The following is a 12,392-nucleotide window of genomic DNA, read 5'->3' as shown; positions in this document are numbered from 1 at the left end:
ATGAAAGATGTAATTTCTTTGGCTAACAGGCTTTTCTGTATGAATTTATTAATATAAATTAATGTATGAATACTGGAAAAACAAAAAGACATGACAGTAAATGTAAATATAGGATAAATCCCAGCAACATTGTCTTATAATGAAACTATCAATGACAGAGTTATTAGGAACAAAAATAGGCCAGAAAGCAGTATTTTTATTGCTAATAACTTAGTCCTTAAAATGGTCTGTGCCAGCACATTTGTTTTTATGGCCATGTCATAAAAGCTACCTGGATTCCCAATCTGATTTAACATAAGTAACGCCAAGTGCAACAGGTACTTGGGATTATACAAGTGCAATATGACTTTAGGAGCATACAGCCAGAAAAAGAAAGGCAGCGGAGACACCACTAAATAAATCTCAAAAGGTAGATTTATGGAGCTGTCTTCCAACCTGTTCCTGGTAGACTGGCCACTGAGAACATCTGAAATAATTATGCTTTTTCCCAAAGTTCCATGGGACTATGTGTCCTGAGTAGTTATTGCTCTGCATCTTCTTAGAATCTTGGTTCTCAGTAATTGATTAGTTTTAAGAGATGTCGTGTCACAAGATGTGGTTGGTCATGGCTCAGAGGAAAGAGTTTCCTGAAAATACTAAGCCAAAGACACGTTAATTCAGCAACTGCAGTGAATAGCTGAGGTCTGAGCTATGACGTGGTCTGAAAATGGAGAACTTCATAACTGCACCTGCAGGGACTGGATTGAGATCTGAGGCTTTTGTAGCCCAAGAGACTAGGTAGCACTCAAAACGCCTCGCATTGGTGAGATTTTTTTTTTTAAATAAGCCACTCTTGTATTCTGATTAGGTACAGACATAAAAAAAATTAGTTACAGATGTGACTTCATATTTATCCTGTTTTTATAATGAACTTGGAAGATGTCATTTCCAAATGAAGTCCTGTTTTCCTCATCAACAGCTTTGGTAGACATCATCTTCTTTATACCTAGGCAGAGGAGGTCACTTTACCAAGAAGTATATGAATCTCAGGTGGTAGGGGAGAGGGTTGTGGTGGATTGACCCTGGCTGGAGGCTAGGTGCCCACCAAAGCCACTCTATCACTCCCTGCCTCAGCTGGACAGGGGAGAGAAAATATAACAAAAGGCTCATGGGTCAAGATAAGGACAGGGAGAGATCACTCAACCAATTGCTGTCACGGGCAAAACAGACTCGACTTGGGGAAAATTAACTTAGTTTATTGCCAATCAACCAGAGTAGGGTAATGAGGAATAAAACCAAATCTTAAAACACCTTCCCCCCATGCCTCTTTCTTCCCAGACACAGCTTCACTCCCGGATTCTCTACCTACCCGCCTGCAGCAGCGCAGGGGGATGGGAAATGGGGGTTGGGATCAGTTCATCACACGTTGTCTCTGCCGCTTCATCCTCTTCAGGGGCAGGACTCATCACACTCTTCCCCTGCTCCAGTGTGGGGTCCCTCCCATGGGAGAGAGTCCTTCACGAACTTCTCCAACGTGGGTCCTTCCCGTGGGCTGCAGTCCTCCATGAACTGCTCCAGCGTGGGTCCCTTCCACAGGCTGCAGTCCTTCAGGCACAGACTGCTCCAGTGTGGGTCCCCCACAGGGTCACAAGTCCTGCCAGAAAACCTGCTCCAGCGTGGGCTCCTCTCTCCACGGGGCCGCAGGTCCTGCCAGGAGCCTGCTCCAGTGTGGGCTTCCCACGGGGTCCCAGCCTCCTTCGGGCATCCCCCTGCTCCGGCGTGGGGTCCTCCCCGGGCTGCAGGTGGACATCTGCTCCCCCGTGGACCTCCCTGGGCTGCAGGGGGACAGCCTGCCTCACCATGGTCTTCCCCATGGGCTGCAGGGGAATCTCTGCTCCGGCGCCTGGAGCACCTCCTCCCCCTCCTTCTTCACTGACCTTGGGGTCTGCAGGGTTGTTTGTCTCACATGTTCTCACTCCTCTCTCCAGCTGCAGTTTCTGTGCAACTTTTTTTCCCTTCTTAGATATGTTATCCCAGAGGCGCTACCACTATCGCTGATGGGCTTGCCCTTGGCCGGTGGCGTCTTGGAGGCGGCTGGCATTGGCTCTGTTGGACATAGGGGAAGCTTCCAGCAGCTTCTCACAGAAGCCACCCCTGTAACCCCCCTGCTACTGAAACCTTGCCACACAAACCCAATACAAGGGTAAAACTTTCCTCAAGACAATATACCTGTTTTCAAGAGTAAACTTGATTTTATCTTCATTTAGGGTCTGAAATAAGACCAACGTGTTTCCTATGCTTTGCTTATTAAAATCTACCACTTCCAACAGCACAATTAAGACATTTTTAGCCCTGGTGAGTTAATGTGGTCTGCATATCTATGTTTAGGTTTGTGTTTCTGATCCCCATTATAACTTTTGCAACTGACCAATTTCAAGTCAATTTGCTTGAAATAATACCACTTCCTTAGGCAGTTGGGTAGGGAGATTGCATGTGACTGCTGTTAGTGCTGCATTGATGGAAAAGCTGCACATTCTGAGCTCACGTGACTGGATATATGCACAAACAGTGGAAAAAGTTTCAGTCAGCACTCACAGTCCATAACAAAACAAATCTTTAATTTCAGTTAGTACTACTTGTTTTTGCTAGAAGGGGAACGAATGTATCATGAACCAGCAGAAAATGGACTGCCTGTTGAATTTGGCTAGTGCTCAGGGAGTCTTTAAATATGCTACGCTTTTTTGCAGTACGTCTTTATAATCACTCCATTAGTTGATGCAAATAGTTGCACCACATTTTAATTTTAGAAAATTGATTATCAATTTTTATAAACTTGAGCTTTCAAAGAAGTAGTCTTCTATACATTTTTGCCAAGAATTACACAGAATTTATAGCTGAATTTTAGCAATAGGTTTTAGTTTTTTATTTTTAAAAAAAATTAAAATTAAATTTTTATTTACCTCATAAAAGTAGATTTGATATGTGAATATATATTGGTGAGGACTTTAGCTTGGTTTTTTTCCTCATTGCTTACACTGTAAGATTTTCCTGTGGCATTTGGTATTAATATAATGTCACAATAAAACATCTGTTTTACATTACCTGGATACAATGATTCAAATAGTTAAATTATTGTTAACATGCAGTTTTCTACTGTTATCCTGTGTAACCAGTAGGTTACAAATAAAACCTGGCTGCTTTTTCTTGAAAAGTGTTATTGGTGCTTCAGAGGTTTCCTATCCCATAGGAAACCACATGGGGTTTTCCCTCTGGTTTTTAGTAAAATTTTAAAATAAAATTATTTTGTTTCCAGAAAAATGCTAACATAAATAGAAGTATTACGAATATAAATTACTATGTTTGTGAGAAGTTGTATTGTTATATTGATATTATTTCTGTCCATAGCTCTTGCTGTTCCACACAATCAGATGTTTTTACACCTCCTTCTCACCTCCTGTTAAAAGGAGCTTTGCTGCTGTTCTCCTAAGTATTACAGATTTTTTTTCTTCCTATAATTCTCCACAAATATATATAATGGAATAGTATTCTCATTATCCTTACTGAATTTTTTGCCAAATGAGGGTTCAAATACAAGACTCCTCACCAGACCCATGGTAGTACACCCCTACCAGCAAAACGTTTATCTTTTGTTAAGTATTAGTATTTCCTGTTGTTATCTCCTAGTTCCCATTCCTAAGATTTTATCTATTTTCACATGGTTGGAGATTTTTAGAGAAAATTTGGGTTGTTTGTTTTTTTTTTTTTAATTTTTTTTTTTTTTAAAAAGGTGCTTAAATTATTTCTAATGGGCATAGGAAGAATAGTCCCCCTGCAAAAGAAACATTTTGTCAGTATCCCATACAGGCATTTGAAGCATCCAACAGAAAACTGACGAAGTAAACATTTTATAATAAACATTAACATTTTAGTAAATTTATATTAACTATCATACAGCTGTAAACATCCGTGTTTGTTTTGAAATGTTTTCTTTTCTTTTTGGACAGTGAAGTAAGGTATCATTAGTTTCTGTTCATAATCTTGATAGAGCCAAGAGGGAAGAGCAAGATTTTGTATATGGCTAGATTTTCATTATGGTTTTGCAAAGATGGAAAATTAATTGATGATAGTGTAGGGCAAGAGAATAGAGGTCTATTCACATTTTTGGATGAGTGAACAAATAGTACAAGTCATCAAGTAGTAGCCAGCACTCATAGGATGAAAATCTCACAGAAAACCTGAAGTTTAAGATACTTTCGCAGTTAGTTCATCATTAGCTGCAGATACATTTTATAAAGCAAGATAAATACAGCTAAATATATTTTAAAATAGCCAAACAAGGTCACATTATTTCTAGAAATAGATAATTTTCAAGAAAATCTCAAGGAGCAGCAAATGTTAATGCGGTAGCCTGCTTAATCATTCAACATGAAATAGATGCACACTACAAGCATTATTATCGTCATCCCTAGTATGCAAAGATTTGGATCATTCTTATGTATCAGCTTGAATTAGATCAGCCAGACAATTTTTAGTTGACTGTGTAGATCGTTTTTGTACTTGTATAAGGAATTTGAGGAAAATTGCAAACTATATAGAACTGAGATGCTTGGAAAGCAAAAAAGCAAATGAGAGCTAACAGCAAACTGTTGGTGCTTGCAGTTTGATATAGCAACATAAAAGAAAGCTTGAACAGTATTGGGCCATCTATGCAAAGACATGAAGGAAGATAAGGTGGTAGCTTCCTTCTACATAATTACCTCAGGAATATTTGGAACAAAAAGAGAAGAAAAAAGTCTTAACATCTTAACAGTGAAATCTTGTAATTTGGAAAGCTCTTTCAAATGTATTCACATAAGCTTGAGGTTTGTAACTAATCTTATAAAATATTTTGGAAGGAAAACTGCTGCATCAAAATTGGATGCACTTACTGGGTATTGTCAGTATAGTTTCAATTTCTATGATTCTGTTTTTCTTTCCTTTTATGACTAACATACATGAGAAGATAGACTCTGGTTGGTTAACAAAACAAAACAAAAAATCCCCAAAACAACAATAACAAAAAAAAAACACTTCAGGTGCATTAGAATAATTTCGTAATACAAAAAGTAGTAATTCTGCTTTAAATTTAAATTTTGATCCCTGTGTCCCTGTATGAAAATTAAAAAAAAAAAGTCATTTACAAATCTGGATGACTGCATTCATGTCATCACACCTTAGGAAACAACATGCAGCTCCAAAATTTACCACTGACCATTCATTAGAAGTGTAGCAAATTGAATTCAGGATCCTGTTTTATAATGAACTAGTATTTTTATTGAAGCAATTTGATAAAATAGATAAATGATCTGACGAAACTGTGTTAAATTCAAAAGGCCAAGTTCCAAGTTGAACACTGAAACAGAAATAATGAATGTATGAATGCAGGATGGGGAGTAGCTCACTAAGTAGCAGATCTATAGAAAAGAATTTGGCATTGTACTGGATCACAAAGTGAATGAGGCAAAAAATGTCATGTCACTGTAGAAGAAAACTGTCTTCAATTTCATTTTAATGGTTTAACTGTACCTACATAAGACAAGAAGCAGAAGTACAGGGACTCTTAATGTCACAACCATCATTATTTTCCTCAAAGCATACAACTGAAGTACTTTTTTCAGTTATTTTACTAACATCCTGAGTAAATAGCACAGTCTTTATGTAAAGAAATACATATGTGTGTGGAAAGGTGGACAAAATGGATCTGGACAAGTTTCAGTTCCTCAGCTGAGACAAGAGTTTGCTGTCTACTAAGCAATGTACAGTTTTTTTTAACTAAAGCCTTGTTTTACTACGTAGGCTTCCTGGATGACACTAGCAACTCTTAAGATGAATTGAATACTATAAATTACTAATGTTCAAGATAAGATATGTTATTTTCTCTAGAAAATATTTTAAAAATTTGAGCTGACTTTTCTGATTTTTTTTTTTTTAAGATGTATCTGAATAATGTGGGATTATTGGAAAGAAACTTCAGGCTTTTACAAATCTGTTGTCTCTTGGGTTTTGGGTTTTTTTATCACAGTTCAGATTGCTATAGTGTTTGGTGCCAAGGTTCTGGAACATGTCCTCAATCTGTGCCGAGGTAACTATGACTTCCTGGAATGGCTTCCTGTCCCATTGCTCCTGTACATCATTTCCTTTCTGGAGCTTGAAGATATTGCCAGGCTTTCTCAAGTTTCACGCAGATTTGAAATGGTAAGAAAAAAAAATTTCTATTTTAAAATTGATAGCTTAGCTGTGTAGCGTTTTTGTTTTGATTCATCTCACGTTTAATATAATCATCAATCTGTCTGCTTTACTTAAAGTTTGAGACAATAAATTAATCATCTGTATACAAACAACTGAATGGGTGCAGTAAAAGCTAGATCTTGGAAAGGCTGTTAGAGAGACTGTGCTTATCCTGCAAACTTTTGTTGCATATAATAAACACAGTGATCCAGATAATTCCATTGTAACCCATGGTTGGGTGTTATGCACTACTTCCAGGATTAAGTATTTGAAATGTAAAACCTATGCTTTGCATTATGATTTGTATTATTGTAATGTCTAGAAACTTCAACCACACACCAGGATCCCCTTACGCTAGATTCATTAACGCACAAAAAAGTCATTGTCTTTCCTAGAGAGCTTACATTTTAAGTCTTTGACAAAAGACAAGACACAAGGGAAGAGATTTTTTTTCAAGATTTTTGTAGACCTTGCAGCAAGGAGCTGTAAGAAATGCAGGAAGAGAAAGAGATGACATTATGCTTGCTTGCTAGGAAGCTCTTTCCAACTATCAGGAAAGTATGGGAAATAGGATGAACATGTTGAATTGAAACTTTAAAGAGTGAGTAACAGCAGTTGCCACTATTAGCTGATTGGAGCTATGGGTAGCCTCTCAGTGCTGAATGAGGGGTAACAAGTAGGGAGGGATAGCCTGGAAGTCCCAGGAGAATGAGGGCAAATCTGTTGGTGCAAAAAGAAAAGTCATAGGATAACTTAGGCTGTGTTGGAAAAGCATTTCAGAGGTCGTCTATTCCAACTTCCTGGTCTGTGCAGGGTCAGGTAACTGGAGGGATGGAAAGATAGTATGTTCAGAGCTGTGATCTAGGAACCTTATTTTTGTGGGTCTGAACGCGTCAAAATTGCATTTTCTATCCCAGTCAGAGCCTGAGAAAAGGCTGCTGCAGTAACTCAAGTAGGGGGAGAAAAGGGCTTTACCTTATGAAAAATAGGAAGAGAAACATATTAAAGAGAAAAATAACTTGATTCTTATCCCCAGGGGTGCTGTAGGAGCCTAGAATGAAGCCTGTCAAGTTATAGGTTGTACAGTTACTGAAAACATAAGTAATGGTGAGACTTTAGAAGGAAGATAAAAACAGGTTTAGTCATCTTGAGTCTGATGTGACAGCTAGATACTCTCTGAAAGACTTCAGAGAGACAGATTAACCTTTTAGTTTGCAGAACAGGACATGTCTCTGGTACAGAGTACATCTCCATATTGCATCAGGATGAGATTACTCACAGGGTTTGTATTATTTTGAGGCTATGAGGCCCAAGATTTCAAGAAAAGTCCTGTGGAAGACGACTGACAGTTCAAGAGCACATGGCTGTACTGCTGTTCCTATAGTGTAGCTACAAAGACATTATAGATGCTTTAGAGAGAGAGAGCACAAGAAATAGGAGAAAACACAGGAGAAAATGGCGAGATAGCAAAATAGAGCATGCCATGAATTTAGAAATGAAGGGCAGATGGAGGTAGATAAGCTTGCTGAGTTCTGGGCTTTATTTCAGTTTGAAGATAAAACAGTTGATATTGTGACTGGGAAACAACCGGTAGAGGATGAGAGAATAAAAACAGCTAAAGGGGAGGAAGAGAATGGATAGAAGAGAGGTCAGGAAATTATTTATTAGTATATTTGGAATCCATCTGTCATTTGCAGAGTGTGAGTGCAGTAGGATGAGATACTGTGGAGGGCAGTAAACTTTTCATTAGTTTAACACAAAGCCTTGGATATTCTGGAATTTAAGGAAATCCTAGAAAGAATTAAGTTGCATAATAATAAAGATATGATTTTGTCACAATGAAGTAACCTATTACAACTAGTAATGCCATGCTGTCTTTCTCTCATTTCAGCAGTATTTTTACAGAATTAAAAATTTGCCCCAATACTATGAGTTTTCATTTCCAGGCTAATTTCTATGTAGGCTGGAATGCTGCTCTCTCTGGAATTATAAAATAGCATATTCAGGTTTTCAAATAGGAAAAAATAGAACAGTCTCTGCACTCAGGACTGAAAAGTAGAGTGTGAAAGGCTCTGTACGTCCATCCCGTGCCATGCATCCTCGTAGGCTGAACTAAACAGGTATCTCCATTTGTTACCCAAAGCATGGCATTTCTCTGACTGTGTAGTTCTGAGCATAAATCCTGCTCTCCAGAGTATTCAGATGCTTTCAATATGTGTTTCAAAGTATTTTAGATTTTTGCTAGGTACTATTTTTAAGTATGGTAAAAGAAACTCCATCTCAAATGAAACAAAGTACCGAAGTCCTCCACCGTTCAAGCACTGTGTAGTTTTCCAAACATTTTTTGAGCAAACTGCTAGATTGTGATGTCTCCCAGCACAAGCTCCGGATAGGATTCGTTTAGTTTATTTTGTACAAGGTCTTTAGATAGCCAAAACGGTCAAAATTAAACTGCAGAGAGAAACATACTTTTTTCTATGAGCTGAAGGGAGCTACTCCCGCCAGAGGGAGCCAGGCTCCCAAGGAAGCCCGCGGTGAGCGCCGGCTCCGCGCCGCCGGCCGGGCAGCTCTTGCCTCTGATTTACAGAAGTGAAGGTCTAATTGTTAGGACGCAATTCAGAAGCCATTGGCGCGGAAAGAAAACCACAATAATGACAGTGATTATCTCTTTTTCTTTCTGTATGTTGGGTTTTTTTTTTAATGGAACACTGCATTTGGAAATACAGATAGATGATACAAAAAAACAGTCTCCACTATTTTTAACTTAATGGTCTCCATTTTTCATAGGAACAGCAGAATGGTGACAGACGGAGAGCAAGAGGAAATTTAAAGAAAATTTTTAAAATGCATATGTTTTCATTTCAGGACTTCCACAGCAATTTTGCCCCAATAATCCCTGCTTTTCCTTTGCTAAAATGCGCTAGCATGTTGTGTGTGCCTGCCTCACAATTCAAGAACAACAAAAATAGGACCATACATACTCTGATACAGCTTTGCTGTAGTCAGTGAATTAAGTAGTTTAACGTATCCAGCTACATCAGCAGTATGTAACAGAAGTTATACCATGACTTTTGCTTTTCCATTTCTGTTACTACTTGTGATAGACATACCAGCCACTTGCGTTGGAGTCACCTAGTACAACTCCACTTAGGTCCCTGCAATTACACATTTAGAAAAATGGAACATTTGGGGGAAGAATCAATATTACTCTGCTCTTGTATTGTATAACTTACAGTGGGTAGATAATATACAATGACACAGAGTATCTTCCTAAGTCTTTTTTTGTGATGGTTCTGTCATCTAACAAATTACATTATTTCTTCTTCCTGTTTATAATATAATGTTTCCGCCCAATTCTGTTTATGGAGTCATTCTGAAAGAGGGAAGCATCTCCTGAGAAACAGGCTTAATCCTTACAGTGCTTCTGAAAGCTTCCTAAAATTGCATTTCTGATGAAGTCCAAAGGCAATTTGCTTCTTTTACTTAACTTGAAAACAGATTTGTATTTGTGATGTGATTTCTACATCCTGACAAGTTCTTTGGCGTAATCTTACACAGCTTCATTGATTTCAGTGGGGCTGTATGAATTACATACCAGGAGAGTATGTGGCATTACAGCTGCTTTTAGTGGGGCATAAAGGCCTTTGATATCATACCAAAAGAAGCTTCTCAAATTTTTCACAGAAGAACATGCAATGTCTTGCGTTGGCAACACAGGGCAAAACTTCCACTTATGTCATTGTGAGTTTTAACTAATACTGTGTCTTTCAAGACGAGTGGGCAGCTTGCACTGTAAGTGACCTTCACACAAGGCATCTGTGTTGTCTAAACACGTTTTGTGTAGTAAAATAATCAGCGATGAGTAAGCCAAATCATGATTTTAAAGACTCTGCTTTCTCTTACAACTAGATATGTAACAGTAATGCACTATGGGAAAATATTGTGGAGAACTTGTGTGACACAATTACACCAGAAATGAAAGAACTTGCACAGGAAATGGGCTGGAAACAATTCTTCTTCACAAACAGACTTCAGCTACAGCTGCAGCTCCGAAGGAGGAGGCAGAAACAAGATGCTCAGAACAAAAAAGTAACTGAATAAAGATGCATTTTTCATTGAAGCAGTTGTTCTAAGGTGTGCATTTGGTGTTTATCAGGTTGGACATACTGACTTCTTTACTAGGGAAAGCAGATTATTTTAAGGATTGAAAGAGGAAAAACAAAGTATGTCTTACTAGGAGCAACATATAAATAATACATTTAGTATGTTGAGCATCCTGAAATTGTATTATAGTCAGCATCATAACAGTTACTAGCAATAGAAAAGGTTGTGGCTTCTTTGTACTTCTTCGTTCTGACTTCTCTATTTTGTATATATGCTGTACACGATCCATGTTTTATATCAGATGCTATGGCATTGTCATTATTGCCTTTATAAAAAACCATCTATCATTTCTTAATACAAAAATTGCTGATGAATGCTGAGGTTTTTACTGTCCATCATGATAAATCTGCAATGTTTATATGCAAATAACATGTAGCTGGTTCCAGAGTTTGATGTGTGTTAAAATGTTTTTAAATTAATTATCTAAACTTCAAGCAAATAATAATTTTGCCACCAAGAAGAAACTTCTTTGGTGACTGAGGGTATAGATCAAACGATCATCCTCACCTTGGACAATCCATCAAAATCACATTTGAGGCACTCTGCTAGAATGGTATATGGGCAAAATTTTTCCTTGGTTGTTGCTGATGCAGGAACCTTTGAAAGTTATTGACTTCCATTGTTCAAGTTGCATATGTGATAAGATACATTAGCTATATTACAAGACTGTAACAATGGTTACTTAAGAGTGTTGTAAGATGAAGGCAGTTGTTACTTATATGACTGACTTACTCCAACAATTAGCTTCAGTAATTAAGAGGCCAAATATTACTACTCTGAAAGTACATGTTGATTAATATATCGTTTGTCATTGACTAGACTTAAGACCTGAGTATTAAAAACAGCGATTGCAGTATTTGGATATAATAGTGAAAAATTTGAAGAGTGTATTAGGTTTACAATTTTTTAACATGTCAAGCTTGAATTTTATAAATTGATTGAAAACTATGAATACAGGGTTCTTATATCATTGTTTCTTTATAAAGCAGTATTTTAATTCTTAAAAGATATTTGCTAATTTAGATTAAGAGTATTTTGTTCTACAACTATATACCAATATTCTTGAAGCATTTGGTGATTGTAGATCTTTAGGTAGAAGAAACACTTAAGTATATTCTTTCCTCTTTGTGACTATTTCCTGTTAGGAGAATGACAAATACAAATTTCATGATGTGTATAAAATACTGTATTCATAAAATTTCCATTCTGTGTAATAAAACACTATGAAATGTGATTTTGCTTTAGAGGGATGATTTTGAGAACTACAGTATGTGAGCAGAGCTACGAAACAACAGATCCTCTTTTCTCACTTTCTGTCAATTTACCACCAATGAATTTTTTCTTAGCGTGTGCTCTCATAACAGATTTAGGCAGTTTCAGATTGGGAAACTAGAACCCATGCTAGCCAATATGGACTGAGCGAATATTAATTTAAAATCCTAATTTAAGTTGACGTTGTCAGCCCACCTTCTGTTCTCCTTGATCAACCATGTACCTGTCACTTCTGTTACGAGAAATAAGAACAATCATTTTGCAGGAGAATCTTCATTTTTAAGCTTAAAAAAATGAACTTAATTAGTAAATGAACAGAAAGTGGAATTTGGGGTAATATAAGTTTATTCCCATCATATGGCCTAGTAAGGACTTCTGTAGAAAGATATATTGCAGCTATTATAAGTGAACAACATATTATTCATTACAATAATATGCAAATAAAGTTGATTTTGACAAAAGACAAAGTGAAGATCCAAGTATGAAGGGTACATATCTTTCAAAAAGATAAAAAATGAAATTGAGGGAAATCGTCACTTCAGTATTTATATATTTTACCAATAACTCAGTTAAAATAAACTAGCAGCAGCATTCACACCAAGAAGACATTAAACCTGTAACAGAAGAACTGATGTGAAAGTGTCGTTTACATGAACATTTTCTCCAACAAAAAAGCCAATTGTAAGAAATTACTGACTGCGTGTTCACAC

At 37.2% G+C, this 12,392-nt stretch overlaps 1 protein-coding gene across 2 annotated transcripts in view; it reads left to right on the top strand.

Annotated features, from left to right (window-relative positions):
• The window catches only part of FBXO36 (F-box protein 36), a 32,246-nt gene extending 20,602 nt beyond the window's left edge, over nucleotides 1–11,644 (top strand). For both annotated transcript variants that reach the window (XM_030027956.2, XM_030027957.2), the window contains 2 exons: nucleotides 6,041–6,213; nucleotides 10,156–11,644. In XM_030027956.2, the coding sequence (XP_029883816.1) occupies nucleotides 6,041–6,213; nucleotides 10,156–10,347 (365 nt within the window). In that variant the 3' untranslated portion in view covers nucleotides 10,348–11,644. The remainder of the gene's footprint in view (nucleotides 1–6,040; nucleotides 6,214–10,155) is intronic.
• The last annotated feature ends 748 nt before the right edge of the window (nucleotides 11,645–12,392 follow it).

Source organism: Aquila chrysaetos, chromosome 10 (genome assembly GCF_900496995.4).
Source record: "Aquila chrysaetos chrysaetos chromosome 10, bAquChr1.4, whole genome shotgun sequence".
Lineage (NCBI taxonomy): Eukaryota > Metazoa > Chordata > Aves > Accipitriformes > Accipitridae > Aquila > Aquila chrysaetos.
Note: the sequence above shows the minus strand (reverse complement) of the source record. Positions and strands in the feature narration are given on the sequence as shown.